The 17284-nt window shown below is 50.0% G+C and overlaps 1 protein-coding gene across 1 annotated transcript in view; it reads left to right on the top strand.

Annotated features, from left to right (window-relative positions):
* LOC130540393 (SLIT and NTRK-like protein 3) overlaps nucleotides 1–12333 on the top strand; it is a 15034-nt gene extending 2701 nt beyond the window's left edge. Inside the window, 7 exon segments of the mRNA XM_057059501.1 lie at nucleotides 231–505; nucleotides 685–936; nucleotides 1125–1240; nucleotides 1493–2398; nucleotides 3612–3831; nucleotides 9800–9883; nucleotides 9885–12333. Of these exon segments, the coding sequence (XP_056915481.1) occupies nucleotides 290–505; nucleotides 685–936; nucleotides 1125–1240; nucleotides 1493–2398; nucleotides 3612–3831; nucleotides 9800–9883; nucleotides 9885–10919 (2829 nt within the window). The 5' untranslated portion in view covers nucleotides 231–289 and the 3' untranslated portion in view covers nucleotides 10920–12333.
* Nucleotides 12334–17284: the final 4951 nt, after the last annotated feature.

Genomic DNA, 17284 nt, shown 5'->3' with positions numbered 1-17284 from the left:
CTGGCCTCCGCTTGGCCTATACATCGTTATTCCCGTGTAATGTAATTCGTCCCCCCTGGCGCTCCAGTCTGTGTGATTTAACTTTTATTTTCTGACTGCTTTAGTATGCCAGTGATGTATCATCAATCTGATTCATCCTGACTTGACTTCTGCCGCTTCCTCCGTGGCGCTGTGCCCTCTTCCATGTGTGCGCTCGTTAACGTGTACGCGTCCGTGTCGCGCCTTTGCAGTGCGTTGCCGGGCTGATGCAGGGCCGTAGCCCCAGGCTGTTGAGCTGAGAGGGAGAAGGATGCAGTGGGTCACTCTGGCTGTGGTCCTGGGGTGTGTGCGGCTGTCCCCGGCAGCGCGCTCGCCCACCCCTACCCCCACCTCCACACACACTCCGCTGGTGGATAACTCAGAGGAGGAAGTAGACGAGCCGTGCTTCGACCCCTGCACGTGCGAAGTGAAGGAGGGAGTGCTGCACGTGCACTGCGATGGGCGGAGCTTCATTAATGTCAGCCAGGTACAACCCCCGCTCTTTTATTCCCACACACGTGGAGTCGCTTCACCACTTTATTGCTATTTAGCTCATTAGCAGCACTGGTATAATATCCTGTCTCTCATGTGGCTTATGGGTGTTTCTGACTACCAGCTTCTTCGAATTAATGAGATAACTAATCAGACCTTTAATTAATCATTCAGGTGTCACACTCGTGGGTCCGCCCTTTCAAACTCAACCTCCAGAGGAACTCTCTGAGGCGTCTCTATAGCAACGGGTTCCTGCACCTTGGCAACGCGGTGTCGATAAACCTTGGCAACAATGCACTCCAGGACATCCGAGTGGGAGCTTTTCATGGATTGGCCAAACTGAGGCGCCTGTACCTTCACGAGAACAAGCTGGAGGTCTTCAGAAACGACACCTTCACTGGCCTCGAAGCCCTCGAATACCTGCAGGTGTGTTTGAGAACAGAAACACCGACGTAATCTATCCCCGACTGACCAGGTTAACGATGAACCAGATAGCAAACGGCGAGCCTGAGCCTTGAGCGGCGCCTTTTGTGAAATCTCTGTTCCTCTAAGTTGCTCGCCTTTGCACAATTGCATCAATTACATGTTCGTCGCGCCCTCTGTTTCACCTGCAGGCTGACTGCAATGTGATCAAAAGAATTGACAGCGGCGCTCTGAGGTTCCTCTACAAACTCCGGGTTCTCATTCTCAACGACAACCTCATCCCCGTCTTGCCTGCTCATCTCTTCAGGTTACATCCTCATGTATTACCGCAGATCTTTTGAATTATTGTATGCGTGTACTGATCTGTAGATGTTTCATTGTCAGACACAGTTATCCAGTTTCTGCCACGGCAGAATTATGTTTTTCCGGCACGCTGTTTCATATCATAAAGGACAGATTTCGGCTAAGACAAAAAGTAGATTTTCATCAGCAGTGGGATCGTGAGCCTTTATTTCCCCTCACAATCACAAAACTCTCCCTCCTCTTTCTGCCGCTCCAGATCTGTGTCTCTGACTCATTTGGACCTGCGGGGGAACCGTCTGAAAAGCCTGGCATATGCTGGGACCCTAGAGTACGTCGGCCGCTCTCTAATGGAGCTGCAGCTGGAGGAAAATCCCTGGAACTGTGGCTGCGAGGCGGTGCAATTACAGCAGTGGCTGGGTCAGATACCCTACACGGCCGTGGTTGGGGACGTTACCTGTGAGTATCCCTTCCACCTTCATGGGAAGGACCTGAGGGAGATCCCCCGTAAGGAGCTCTGTAATAACCTCCCAGAAAAAGAGCTGCAAACAGAGGGCGGTAGTCCGTCAGCAGGATCGCAGCCCCAACATGTACCCCAAAACTCTAAACCAAGAGTAAGGCCAACCAAACCTTCTTCCATGGTCCACGGCTCCCACCAAAACACTCACATCTCCTCCACATCCTCTTCTTCTTCGACTGAGCGTAAAGACAGGGAGAGGCACCCGAGGCCCACGAAAAAGCCCCGGCCCTCCAGAATATCCCCTACGGCCCGCAGTTCCAATCAGAATCCCCCCGTGGCGGGCTACCAGACGCGCCCTCCTATCCCAATTATTTGTCCCATGGGCTGCACCTGCAACCTGCACATCACGGACCTCGGCCTGACCGTCAACTGCAAAGAGAGCGGCTTCGTCAACGTGTCCCAGCTCATGCCCCGGCCCCTCAACGGACGCAAGCTTTACCTCAGTGGAAACCTAATCCAGAGGATCTACCGCTCAGACTTTTGGAATTTCTCCAGCCTCGACTTGCTTCATCTGGGAAACAACCGCATTTCCTATCTCCAGGAGGGGGCCTTCTCCAGCCTGACAAGCCTGAGGAGCTTGTATCTAACTGGCAACAACCTGGAGAGGCTGAGCCCCCCAATGTTTCTGGGGCTGCAGAATCTGAGGTAGTGCCTTTAAAAATAAATCAATCAATACAATTATTCAGGCGAAATCAGAAATACAAACCTTTGTTTCAGCTTGCTGCCTAAAGGTGGTGAAGGAAAGGTTGTTCCTACTTTGGTGATATATATATAGAACCTTTATTTATCCCATTCTCTAAGGAGAGAAGGTTCACTGGATGGTGGCAGTAAAAAATGAGTTCTGTACCACACACGGTCTGCTAGGTCCAAACAGTAATCCACCAGATTGTCAGGGTCCTCTGCGTATAGCTATTGTAATCCAGCGACATTTGCCTGGAGTGCAGCATAATTGCTTCTCTGTGGCTGAAAAGGATCTAAAAAGTAAAACACACGAGCGTCGTTTGCAACTCCGATTCTGGAAATCTTTTCGTATTAATGAGTGACGCTTGTGCCCCTTCCACGAGACCTCGCGACGCCTAACTCGGTCGAGGTTTTTGGAGTTCATTCTTTGCCTGTTCAATTCATTTCAGTCAGAGTTTGACTAAAATAAAAGGGGCCATTCTCTTCCTGGAGTGTCATTCTTTAGTCCCGCTGCCTGATGGCACACTTCAGCTGAGTTATAGGCCTGATAAGACTGACAACGTGGAAATTAATGGTTTTGGTATTTGCATACCGAGGTGTTGATAACGCAGCGAGACATCTAGACGGCGCTCGGAATTTTCTCCTCTGGAAAAAAAAAGGGGGGGGGCTATTGTACAAAAGACTAATCAAATTTATGCCTATGTGTCATTGTCAAATTAAGCTTATGAGGATAATTCCTCTGCAGTTAATATATGCAGCAAATATCTGCCAGCGGTGGTGTTTATTCAGCTCATCATTGCGGTGTTCAGCTAAGGACAACAAGTCTAATTTCCTCCTGCGCTGAGCGAGCTTTGTGCCGCGCCTCCTATAGCATCTTAGCTCTAATTTTCAAGGCAATGTTTAGAAAATCAGAGTCTTTCGCTCGAGTGCTAATCAATACCGAGATCTTCTCAGGGCATTCAAAAAGTCTTCCTCTTAACCTCTCGTTAGCCTTTGTTAGCGGGAGAGCGGACTACCCAAAGCACGCAGTATGTCACAGGTGTATTGGAAGCATATTGGGTGATTTACATGCTAGCAGAGCTCTGCCGTGAGTTTAATTCAGTTAGTTCTGTTACTGAGCAGAAATGCTGAGGGTCGGTGTTGCCGTTTTTGCCGTAACACCATCTCCTTTCCGTAGGTACCTGTATTTCGAGTACAATGAGATCCACGAGGTGGATCCTGGCACCTTCGACGCCATGCCGTCTCTCCAGCTGTTGTTCCTCAACGCCAACCTGCTGCGGAGCCTCCCCACGGGCGTGTTCTCCAGGGTCAACCTGGCCCGGCTCAATCTGAGGAACAACCACTTCCTGCAGCTTCCCGTGGCGGGGGTGCTGGAACACCTCACGGGGCTGGTGCAGGTAGGTGCCACCCCTGTTTCTGGCCCTATTATCTGCCGCCAATAGGTTTTCATTAAACTTGAGACAAATTGCAGGAATTCCTCTGATTGACAGCAGCAGAGTGAGGATTATTGAGTTTGATCGCCCACATTGATCCAGTGAGCTGAAGTGGACATACAATTACACTGCGTTTGATCCAAATGTCCGATAACATCATGAGCATAACAACAAAGTGAGAAAGTCTGACTGGGAAAGGGCACCAGGCAGGATCAACCCCACATACCCCCCCCCCCCCCCGTCCTGACCTCTGGCACAATTGTGCTCTCTCGTCTCGTCTTTTCTGCATCTGGAAAGATGCTGTTGACTTGATTTACAGAAGAGCTCTTAATAAAGCAAAAGCTGAATACAGTTGCAATTAATGCGACATTCATAGCAAATTTGCCGCCTCTACGTTTTCAGCGTCAGACCTTAAGACGCACATTTAGCCGCTGCCTTGTGTGAATCTTCGCTCTACACAAAAGGCCGATAAGGCCCGAACTTGAGGCATTACACTTTTTTATCCCCCCACCTCTCACCTCAGCAAATTTAGCGTACCGAGCATTCCTTAGACAGCCCAAGTAGAATGAGCCGAGGTGGGTGTGGATTAGCTTGAGTGTCATTGTGAATTTGGAAAATTCCTGATTTCAGCTCGTGTGGGTGAGGTTGGCACTTTCTGGATGTTTGCTCAGGGGAAGGACGGCGGCGGCTTGTGAAGCTGGCAGAGCCATGTAGAAGTGTATTATGTTTTTGTGCGGTTCTATGCTTCTGATGTCCAAAAGCATTAAAGCATTCAGGGAATACTGTGCAGGCCGCATTCATAAAGCCCCAGTGGCGCCACAATGGAGCTCAGAATCATTGGCACCGTAATTGAAGTCATTCATTTACCAGGGATGTTACGACTGCGACAAAGCCACATTAGCACGGCCCGCGGACCGCAGGAAATAACGTGACAATGATATCACCTGTTGATGTGCCGCTGCCCGGTTTTGATGCCGGGGTAGTGGGATTTCTGGGCTTTGACGTGCGGGTTCAGAGCCAAAAGTCTGCACGGCGGAATCAAAGGGTAACACAGCAAGGTGAAGCTAAGAGCCGCCACGGAGGCAGTTCATCGGGATTATCGTGCAGCCGCAGCGCGCTGCTGCCATCAAGGAGCGAATTATGCACTTACGCCCACGCCCAAGTGACATTTCATAAAACACGCCTCCTTAATGCCACTGTTACCGCAATAATTAGCGCAGTGGTGCAGATAGCATTAGAAGAAGAACCTGTAGTTTAAAACAAGAATAAACCTGACATGTTTACACTAACCTTTACAGTTGCCATTAGCACGTTAGCACTGACAACAAGTAGCGCGCCAAGTGAGTGCTGTCACACGCAAGTACGAGGGTAACCGCTGAAATCGTGACAGGTCCTACTTGATGTATGATAAATAACTTAAAGCTCGCTAAGCTGATAACCAATGCATGAGAACACACCCGAATCAAAGAGATTTTCAGCTCTGAAATTTCGGAATATCAGCTGTAACGTGAGCTTTTTTTCCACCTCTAGTCATATATTCTTGTGTAATTTCCTCACGTCTTCCTTTACAAACACAACTACAAGCGTTTAAGGGAGCCGACGCAGTAAAACAGCCTCTGAGCCGTTGCTAAAATGTGTTTGTCGTCCTCAGTACATGCAAAGCAAATGTTGCACACGGCGGCTGTCTCTCATCGCTGCCAGCTGCAGTGGATATGCTGGTATTAGCCTGCAGCTGCATCTCACCTTACGTGGCGTCGGGTCGAAAAACAATGCACGCTCTGGAAAGATTGATGAAAACAAGGCTCGGTATCACTCACCGGGGCAGTTCTGACAGGAAAGCGTTGGGCGCCTGACTAATATTCACCTGATTGTCAGTTTTGCTTGGGCCTGTGTTTCCTCTTGATCTACCTCAGGGGCCTGTTGGAAACAGCTAACCTGACTCTGTCCAGTGGTATCAAACTCAACCTGTCAGCATCCCTAAAGCCCACTCTCATTAGTTTTATCTCTACAGGAAAAAAAAAAAGTTTGAAAATAAAGATGACTGTTCACTCAGGCTGAGCTGAGTGTGCGTAATTATTGTCCGAGCCGCATGTTTCGCTTTCTTATTTTTAGCCGTGGAGTGGCTAAACTATTACAATAGGATAAACTACTTCCTGGACAAGGATTGTTTACAGCTAATGAAAGAATCAATGAGTCATTATTATATACTGTTATAGCACTGTATATTGCTAACAGATAACTGCTCAGCTATTAGCCTCACAAACAGCGCTTCGATAATAAAAAATAAAAGCTTCCAGCAACCATTTTAGCCCTGCAGTTGCCCTGAGGTTGGCTTCTATACAAACATTGTAATTTGAATCTTGTTTTCCCTCTCTAATAATCACTGAAAAACAGCTCTTTCCCCCATTTTGCAGCTAAGCTAATATTTCAGGATAGCAGCAAGCCTACTTTTTGTTAGACATACTAAAGCTTCTAGCTATAGGAGAGAATAATTTATACTATATTATGTCATATACATAAATTATATTTTAAATAGTTTTTATAGTTCTAAGTTGGAAATTAGTACGTAAGTTAATTTTTAGTGTATTGCAACCCATTTCCTTGTAGCATTAGGGTACGTTTAAAATGTGCCACTTCACATGCTGGACGGGTGGTGCAATACACCCACAGATTTTGGCACATTAGCATTTTTACAACCCAATTAATTTGAACAAAAGTACGCTAATTCCCCCATATGTGGCTTCAATATGGATTCAACCTCCAAATTTGACTCAAAGCAAGTAATGAAGTTTATAATTATAGACCCTAATTACAGACATTAGAATTACAAGACAATTAAAACCCTTAGCAGACTTATCTGGTTGTCTAATTTTTTCAGAAGAACTCTTTTTTCTCTGTTTTTCTTTTTCATTTGGCTGTATTGTCTCACGTATACTTAATAATAAACAGAGGAAAACTAATGTGATTAAACATTAGAAAGAAAACATTGTGCTGAGTGCAACTAAGAAACCTGCCTGGATCTTATGGTCCACGTCGCTGCGCAGAAAAACTCTGCTCTCATTAAAGATGGTGGTTTTATTTGTACATCCTCTGATGTGGTGATAACCAGATTGAATGTTTCGGATTAATTACAAGCTGCAGTTCTGTTGTGCTCTTGTTTGTGAAGCAGGAAAAAATGGAGAGAAAATCTCAGACTGAACCCCGGCCTGTGTTAAACAACCTCATAAAGTGCAGCAGCGAGATACTGACCAGCGCTATTATCCAGGCGTGTGTGAGATTGTTTTTAAATCTCCATCCCCGTGTTGAGAAGTCCGCATTCCTTATTTCCAGCTTCCGTTTCTGCAGATTTCAGGCGCCAAGGAAATCCCGAAACCTAATCCCGCCGCATTCAAAATCAATTTGTTTTTCCTCTGAATAAAAGATCAAAGCGCGCTTCTTTGCCGCGCCACTACCGCGATGGACGACCGCGCAGAGGTGGGAGGGTTCTCCCACCCGGCGGTTTGCGGGTGGGAGAAGGTCGCGGCCCATCTCGAGGGGTCACCGAGGTCGCTCCGAGAAATCACCGCCGCAGACGCGTGTGGGCGCGCCAGGCTACAACTTCAGACCAAAGAAATCCATCCTGGGACGCTGAGATGATGCAATGTGGCAGTTTCTGCACGTCCCCGTTTGAGGCGCTTTGATGCGTTCTCCTAGCTACAAATGTAGCACCTCACATACATAAAAGCAGCTTTCCAGGACACGCGTTTTTCCCGGCAAACGCTATATTTTTGCGTGAGCTGTAGATAATTCCTCTGATGTTCCTTCTGCACATTTTTCTAAAAGACAATGAAACGCATTCATCAGTGTGAGGAACTCTTGGCAAAGCCGGAGCTCAGGGGGCTTTTTCGTCACCAGAGACTTGAGCAAAACCCCCGCGCCGCAATGCTAAGAGACCAAAAAAACCTGCTCGTATTGACATTATTTCTGGGAAACAACCAGCACAATTCAGATGACTGACAGGGAATTATGAGCCAAGCGATCAATTATAATGTGCGCTGGAAATATTCCGACTTTATTGCCAGATGAGATTTCTTTATCGGGACTGAGTGAATTTCTTTTTTTCTTTTTTCTTTTGTGACAATTATTGGTTTGTCTTTGATCTGTCAGAATGAAAGAAAACAGCCGCAGGAGAAAATTTCCTCATCCGCTGCTGAAGTGTAGCATTTTTCACCCAAAGGCTATCCCATTAAGTCAGGGAAAATATATTTATATGAGGGTTTTTTTTTTTGTGGCAAAATAGGCTTATTTTTTCCAGCTTTTAAATACATTTCTTGTGAGCAGCCAAGATGGCGGCAGCGCTGAGGATTAACGATGCATTCCATTAATACTCTGTTTCTCGGTAAAATTGACTTTACCAAAGCTGAACGTGCGCGGTTCCTGCGCGTCCTCCCGCGGCTAGCACCTGTCAAGCTAAGTGAGGGTCTCTAAAGTCTCCTCATGACCGCTTTGATTGACAATTTGACAGGAAATCACATACTAGGTGACCAGGCGTGGAAATTCTAAAGCGGTAGGAAATGTTGGACAGATGCTCGTGAAAGAGAAGGGTGTCAGCGGAGCCCCTGGGATCTTTGTGCAAGCAAACATTTCCTGGAATAAAACGCCTCACGAGTTTGAAGCAGATGGAAGATTATCGCCCCCAAACTGCGAGAAAACAAGCAGACAGTTGGGTCTTACGTGGTTATTCTAAACATCACCTTGCTTTTTTACAGGCGTGCGCTCAAAGCGGGGCCCACTTGGGTCAAGAAATAGCGCTGAACCTTGAAAACAACCCGCACTCCAGACTCAGCCAAGCTGTGGCGGATTGAGTTTCCGCCCGGCCGCCGCTCGTAATGGTGCCGTTCACCACGCCATCTCCAATAAGCTGAAGGAGCGTCCTCTTGTTAGGAGCGGCGGGGAAACCGTCCCCACGGCTCCCGCGGCAGCGCTGCTGAATCGTCCCCGACGGGATGTGTCCGCTTCTGCGCGCCGGGGCCCGACCGAATTAGCATGACAACATTTGTGCGAGCTGGTTTGGAAGTGCGACAGAGGGAGTATCGGCTTCCTCTGCCAACGCCACTGCTGGAGAGACCGAACAGATCAGAGATGGCTCCACGTGATGGCGATGACTCCCTCGCTGCATTATCTCCTTCCCAGTCAGTTTTAGGGTCGGCTGCAGTAAGGAACTGGACTCCTCCACCTACCTGCTGCACCGAGCTGTGTTATGTCATGTCCCGTCTATTGTTAAAACCTCTGATGCTCTCACACGCTTGTCAGAAAAGGCAAAAAAAACAACCAGCGCCGACGGTGAGATTTGTCAGCAGCTGCCATCTCTGAGTGCTCTTTGTTGTTACCTGAAACATTCTCCAATAACCCGCCTCAACGCTCATGTGGAAAAGGTTTTTTTTTTTTTTTTAAATAAAAAATACGCATCCCTGAGTGCTGCCAGTTCAGCTGGCTGGCGTTCGGGGAGGGAGCGTGGCGCCGCGCGTCCAAGGAACGCAGACGCTCTGCCGCGAGAATGATGGCGTTTGAATTAATTAGTGCTTACATTACATTGCTTGCATATTTCATAAAACCATTTAAACACGCTGGCCCTCATGAAGAGCTGTATTCTATTATGCAAATGCTGAAAAACTCATTTCCCAAATATTCCAGCTGGTGAAAGGCAGAGGTAGCAAAGGAAAACATCATTTTTCTTCTTGTCATCTTATTAGCGCGCTAGCTGTGGGCTTATTCCTCAACACCCGAAACTCTTATTAATGTCTACAGTGTCTGTTAATGTACATCTCAAGGATAAAATCATATGTATTTTGGTTTCTGGAGGTGATCGATTACCTTTAGATTACCCGGCAGACCAGTAATTAGTGTCTTCTCACACATTAATAACGCGCGGCGGTGTCGTCTCTGTCTCCAGGTGGACCTGCGGCAGAACCTGTGGGAGTGTAACTGTGACGCGGCGCCGCTCAAGCGTTGGCTGGAGGGCCTCAGCGCCGTGGTGTGTGATGGGAGAGGTGGTGTGCCATTCCCCGGAAAAGACCACAGGCACGGACCTCCGCGCCATCTCCATGGAGCTGCTGTGCCCTGAGCTGGAGCCCCAGGAGGACCGGCAGCAGGAGCAGAAGGCCGCCACCTCCACCGCCACCGAGAGGGCCGTGTCGGCCGGCTACCCCCGCCCCGGGTTGGGGTCCGTGATCCCTCCGGGGAAGGAATCGATCCCCCTCTCGGTGCTGGTCCTCAGCCTGTTAGTGTTGTTTGTGTCGGCGTTCTTTGCCGCAGCGGCACTAATAGCTTACGCCCTGAGGAGGAGGGACAAGCTGCCGTTCCGCCGCCAGGGAGAGGTAGACTTGGCTGGCATCCAGATGGAGTGCGGGATCTTCACGGAGCAGACGCACCACCACCATCACCACCACGGCCTCCCCGAGATGCCGTCTCTGCCGCCGCCGGAGCACAACCACGTGTACGACACCATAGTGCCCCAGGAGGCCGTGCCGAAAGGCCCCGCCCTCGCCGCCGTCCCGCACATGTGTAGCAACCCCATCTACAAGGAGGAGCAGGACGCCGCGGTGACGCAGCGGCAGCAGCAGCAGACGGAGGCAGGACACGGTCCTGCCGCAGAGAAGGAGAGGGCGTGGACGCTGGACGTGTCCTCGTCCCCGATCAACACCATTACTGGAGCGATGGGACCCCTCGCCGCCGGCCTCCAGGGGAACGGCATCCTCTGCCCGACGGTGATCGACAGCCAAGGGCCCACGCCCAAAGTCGAGCTGGTCGACTGCCTCTTCAGAATCCCCGCCCCCGAGTTTAGGGACCTGCCGGACAGGTACGCGCGGCCGCCTCCCTGCTATCCCCGCCCGCAGGACTCCAAACAGGAGGCCAGGTCAGATCAAACGCTGGTGGTCACCACGGTGAGCTCCGCAGCGGGTGGCGGCGGCGGCGGCGGCGGCGGCAGCCAGAGCGAGCAGGGAGCGGGGGAGCAGAGACTGAGGACCACGCCGGACTACATGGAGGTGCTGGATCGATCTTACCAGTTTTAACACCCCACCTTTGTCTTCTCCTCTTCCTGCTACCCCCTCCCTGGTCTTCTCATCATCTCCCTCTCTGGCGATGAATCACTGGGTAACAATGACTCCTGTACAGAGGCTGTGTGGCTCTGAGAGCAGCCTGTGGGGGAGGAGGACTACTCTACACATGTTTATTCCTGGATAACAAGCTGGGGTCAGTTTTATGTTTTCCCTGCTGCTGGTGTATAGGTTTGGCAAGACTCGCTGATCCCAGATATTTGCCTGGAGGAGAAACCTTCAGCTGCAGCATCCACAGCATCATTCCCTCCGCTATGCCTCGCCATCCCGCGGCGGGCTCTGTTTTCCTGACACGTTGAGCGGAAGCGGGCACGCGGAGGTGGCCGACAGCATTCTTCGTCGTTTTCTTTTTTCACTCTCAAAAGACCTACGCGGATGCGGAACACATGCAGCTCTTTGCAACATCAAACCCAGAGTCACAAACGGCGACTGCAGAGGGTCGCGGGCGGGCGGGCGGGCGGAGGCGACGCCAGAGGGTGCAAAGTAACTGAAACTAGCCAAGTGCCTTAGCAACGAACAGCCAGCAGTGTGGTCAATGCTTATTTTTCTATGAATACAGATCTATTTATCTAAACAAAGAGGTTTGACTACCAGTGGACGGGACACCGATGGACGAGTGGGACTGGATCCAATCACAGCCACAGGATGACGACGCATTTCCTGGAAGAGCCAAAAATAATGATGTGCCCAGTTGATAGAGAGAGTTATTTGTATGCGGTTCAGTTCCTTTTCATTTCCTCCAGATGAATTAATTTGCTAACCCCAATGGTTTCTTTCACAGGGCTAGGTGAGACCTAATCCAGGAGTAGTGGGTTTTCCGTGCGGAAAGGTTTCCGGTTTAGAGCTGCAGGAATTATCATTTTAAATGCAAAATCAAACGCAGGAAGGACGAGCGGGAGGACGATCCAGTTACGGAGGCATTCTGGAGTTCTTAATCAGGCGGACTCAAGGAGAGGCCACGGGGACCTCGGCTCCACCGCTTTTTCTTTCCCAGGACCGAAGGCACAGAGGTTAAAGCCTTGATTTTAACGTATTTCTCAGAGGAAAAATGGAACGGCAAAACAAAAAGAGAGAGACAAAAAAAAAACACGGACCAAACGGAACAGGAGAGAACAGCTTCCTTTTGTCAACAAAAAAAGACAAACCCTTCTATCAACTATCAATTATTATCTTTTACAGAGGAACCTTTTTATGCTTTCATCTCCTACCAATAGTAGAGGCAGTTGTGAATATATTTATTCTTAGTTTTTGCGTGTTGAAGCTCTCCTCTAGGGGATCATGTTATATTAATGTATAGGATGATTCTGCATCTGATTCAGCCTTCTTACCGCCGACCCACGAAGTACAATAAAAGGGTGCTACATGAAAACCTTCCGTGACGGATGCGACATTTTTGTGGCGAGCTGACACACTCACAAATTACCATGACACCCCCGCCCCATTAAAAAAACCCCCAAACATAGAAGCGTCTCGGTGACTTAATAGAGCGTTAATGTAACAGCTGGAGGTATGTTAAGCCTGTAAGCCCGTGCACACGTGGAGATGAGGGGTGAGCAAAGCTCACAGCCCGGAGGCCTTCGCAGGCACTCTAAAGGACTGCAGATATAAGCTAATAGCGTGAAAACAACCACATTAAAGGTAAAGAATCAATGCAATTTATTTGTGCAATAAGACCATTGGTGGGCCCCCGGGGGGAGGGGGGGGCAAGGTCATGAAATACTCCGTCTTCCACCGCGCTCAGTTTGTGCCTTAACGATTTTCTCCATCGTCCTGATAACCTTCATCCCGGCGCCACGTGATTCCCCTCTTCGTCTGCCTTTGATCTTTATTCCTCTCACCTTCCTGCTTTGTTCTTCTCTGCTTCCCTTTCTCTCGCTTTCTTGTTGCTCCGGCTGTCAGCTCGGCCTCGCAGGACAGACGTACGGAGATGCTGTTCTATATGCTGCTCAACGCACTGAAGTTTGGCTACGTGTGTGTCAGCGCGCGCGTGTGTGTGTTTTGTAGCCTCTCTCTCCTCTCTCTCTCTCTCTTGCTCATGTACTCTCTCCATCTTCAGTGATGATTGCAGTTCTTCAGACGCCTCCTCACCCAGTGTTCAGAATTCTGTAACAGATAATCCCCCTGTGGGCGCACGCGCACACACACACACACACACACACGGCCAGGAGTTTGTGTAAGTTTTCAGAGGGGTGTGCCTTTGTTTGAAGGTGTGTGTGTTGGTGTGTGTGTGTTTGAGAAAACGTGTATTTGCGCAGTGAGTTGGGGGTTAGCGTGTGTTTTCTGCAACGGGGCCCAAGTCCGCCGTTAATCCTCCGAGCTGTGTAGTTCACTCGAGCCACATCAGCCCCATTGTGTCTACAGACAAAGAGGCCCAGTTAAATCTAAATGCCAGTTAAAGTAACAAACGATTAATTATAGCATCACGTTCCCTTTCTCTTCCCGTCTTCTCTCTTCCTCACCTGATTTTCCCCCCTTCGAGCTCTTTTTTTTCACGCTTTTGTGTCTCTGTGTCATGCCTTTCCTGGCCGTGTGTGTGCATGTGTGTGTGTGTGTGTGTGTTTGACTATCTGACAGCTTTGCCATGGTTCATGTGTTTGGGTCCTGTCAGAGCTGTCCTGTCACTGTGTGAAAAAAATCATTCATTTCCCAGAGTCGAGGATGAAAGAGTCTTTAGACTTCAAACGCCTCTGGGCCTCTGTGGCTTAGATTGCCTCTCGCTCTTCCTCTACCGCTGTGTCATTTATTTCTTTTTTTTAAAAAGCAAAAAACCAAATAACCAAAAAAAAAAGTACCCAAACCATCTGTGGCGTAGAAATGATAAAGAAGCAGTAAAGAGCTGGACAATTAGCCTGATTAGCAAAGCAGCTTTAGCTGCAATAGCGGGATGCTTTTCCGAGCGTGTCCGCGCGCGCACAAACACGCCGCGTATTAAAAATTCACAGTAGGGCAGAGTTTGATGTCAGTGAAAAGGGATCTGTTTAAAAGTCACGATGCATAGCTGCAGAGGCTTTGGTGTTTGGGCATGACAAATAGTTGTGGTAAGGCTGGTCATCGCTCACAAACACGCGCACAAACATTTACATCATCCTATCGGAGCTGCAAATGTGCGCCCCCGTGGAGACGCCAATGCACGGGTAAATAATGGGATATGTGCACAGGCTGTACACGGGAGCACACGCGCAAACAGGCCGGTCGCGGTTCGGACGCGCTGCACTGCAGCAATCTGCTCAGACAATCGCTGCCTCTCGGCGGACGACGTCAGCGGGGGGAAACACCTACAAAGGAGATGCGGAACGAGCGGGAGAGGCGGGCGGACGAGAGAGAGGAGCGCACGGGAGGGCGCTGCAAGGGATGAGATGATGAGAAGGCTTTGGGAGGGAGAGAGGGACTAAAGAGGACGTCAGGAGAGATGAAAGAAGTGGGGAGACAGAGCGGCGAGCGGGTGTTTCCAGGCTCAAGGCTGCTGGAGGACTCGCTAATTTGTGCGAGAGGAGAGTTACGTTAGGAGCACAATGTGTGAATGCACACATTTCAGGGCCCCTTTGAGTCCCCGACACGCCGAGACGCCGAGCGCGTCTACCAAAGTGCTACGGTCAGGGGATGACAATTTCCGTGCCTCCTAGCGCAACGCGACAATGGTTGTTTACGGAGTCTTGAAGCAAAATGGTGGATTATTTGACACGCTGGCTAGGTGTTATTACAGTAAGCTGATACGTGTCTGTTCCAGTGCCATTCTGCCGCTGCGGTAAGCTGATGTTGAGACACTAAGATGGCAGGAAGGGCCCGCTGATGTTGAAGGCATCACACGGGCTTTACGGGCTTGTGCGCCGTTTTCAAAGCGTGCGATTGTGCATCTTTGTGTGCATTATGTAAGTGTTTAGGTTTGGAGATCAGAAATGGGCAGAATAAGGAGAATATAGATGAAAGGATGAAAGAAGCTGGGAAGGCTCTTCCCCCCCCCCCTTCCCTCTGATTTTCTGAAGAGCACTTTTTGAAAGTGCAAGATTGCTTTGAACATATACAGATTTTATATCTTCACATACCCGAAAGAAAGCCAGAAGGGCCTGTGCCCCTTAGCTGATTTAAATCCTGACAGCGCGCAAATAACAGAAGTCAAACGAGCTCTCGATCTGCATATGCAAGAAAGTGCAGCGTCTCCATGTGTAGTTCAAAAAGAACACCGCCACCTGGTGGCCGGTCATGATGCCGGGAGACGCTGACAATCCCTTAATCACGGGTGTTCGCTGGAGCGGCAAAATCAAGGTTTAGGTTGTGCTGATAGGAGGGATCCGACTGCAGGATTCTCATTGCATCCGAGATTTTTCTGAGAGATGAACAGAAAAATGGGGGTGATGCGCTGCTCTCGCATCCCCGGAATAACAGAAACAAATTGTTTCGACGATGCTGCAAATGTGTTTTCCAAATCTCATTTCCACAGATATTGTTATCATTGATTCCCCCCCCCCCCCCAACACACACACACACACACACTCTCCCCCGCTTGTTTAAAAATATTCAAATTATCCGCTGGATTGAGAGCCGCGACACAGCCCATCGAGCCCCGGGATCGGCGTCTCCCTGAGACAACAATAAGACAGCGCTGATTGCACCATAAATTCCGGGTTCTGAACATGCCTCCCTGCACTTGTCTGCTCCCCTGCCAGGAGGCAGCCGGGAGCAGAGGATTAGCGCCTACCCAGCACCTGAACGCCTGGCGGCTGCGAACGCCCGGCGAAAATAAACACTCCAGCTGGTGGGTTTAGCATTGAAAGGCAGTGGGGCACGCAGTTGTCGACTTTGCTCTTCATTTATGATAAACTTAAGTCAGACTTAATCTGCGCCCGTCGCCGCACGTTGAACCGGCGTTCGGAACGGCGTGTTTATCTGTCGGAGAAAGGCGAGCGGAGTGGGAGCCAGGGGAAGGCACCCGCTCCCTGAGATAACCCAGGGTGCCCCCCCTTCTCTCCAAGCCCTGCGTCTGAACCGCAGAGTGCAATTGTTGTTTTCTCTCCTTGGTGTTGGGCCACGGGAGTGATTTATGGGCGCCGCGCACAGAGGGGGGGTTCTGGGCCTTCGCTTCGCTTCCTCATCATTAAAGCCATGACAGCAGACATCTAAATCTACCCAAACGTGTCGCCAAAGTTCACGGGTTGATTTACTGAGCGCTCCGTTGGAACTTGAGTCTCAGGCGGCGTTAAAGGCGTTCAAAGGTGCAAAGCGGCCATTTTCCCACCACAACGGCGCCCCGAACGGCTCGACGAGGACCGCGGAGGAGGCCAGTCGCCAGGAACCAACGAAATCGACTGTGCGCAAATTCCGGGCGACGCCGGCCGTGTTTGTCTTTCATCATTTCAGTCGCGCGGCGGAGGCTTTTGTGTCGGCGAGATAGATTTCCAGTGACGTCCCTTTGATGTCGCCCGTCAGCCACTCGCTAATGGCGCAGCCTTTGGAAAGCGGAGGCGTAACAAAGGTCTTTGTGAGCAACAGTGTGTAAACACGCAGGCTGACGTGAAACCCAATCAAAGCAGAAACGGGCTAAACAAACGCGCCTGTTGTTCATCTCCAAACTTTGCTCTCGAGCCTCATCGGCACCTGTTCCATATGGGGGCGACGACCAGGTGGAACACGAGAGTCCTCGTGTGATCGCGTGTGAGCAGCTTAGCGTGTAAAAGTTAGGGCTTCATGCCTCATCTCTCCACCCCCCCTCCCACACACACACACACACACAGGGCTTTGATTGCAGGGTTGCCTTAAGACTCTGGCCCCCTGCTGTTTCCCAGCCTGTCCATAGTAACAAGTAAATTGACTGAAAATATTGATGCCGGCGGGCTGATGCACAACGGGTCCCTTCGTACGGTAAACAGTCGCACAAGATGAAATCATTACACATGCGCCCATCAAGATTTCCCTGTAATGGGTGGCGAGGCTGTGAAGAGAATAGAGGCCATTCATCATGGCCCCGCAGAGCAGATCGCCTCGGCCCCGCCGAGCTTCTTCCAGCTCGTCGTTTGGCTTTTATGGCCCTCGACTTTATTCCGTTTCTGTTCGCGTTCAGGGTTCTCAGCAGCGCACAGCAGCAGACGGCTGTTTCCAGAGGAAGAAGGCTCTGATAAGGCCTGTGTGCGCCACCTGTTTAGGACTAAACAGCAGGGGAACTTTTATCTGATGAACACAGAGAACTGAAGGGAAAAAAAGCTTTGCTGCTGTTGGGAGACGGATAAAGGACCTCTCAGAAGATCCAGGGTGGGAGGAAAGACCAGAAGGGAAGTTTTGAGGCAGTAAATACGCAACCATTACCTGGGTCTGCGACAGGGAACCCC

Source organism: Takifugu flavidus, chromosome 16 (assembly GCF_003711565.1).
Source record: "Takifugu flavidus isolate HTHZ2018 chromosome 16, ASM371156v2, whole genome shotgun sequence".
NCBI classification, from domain to species: domain Eukaryota; kingdom Metazoa; phylum Chordata; class Actinopteri; order Tetraodontiformes; family Tetraodontidae; genus Takifugu; species Takifugu flavidus.
Note: the sequence above shows the minus strand (reverse complement) of the source record. Positions and strands in the feature narration are given on the sequence as shown.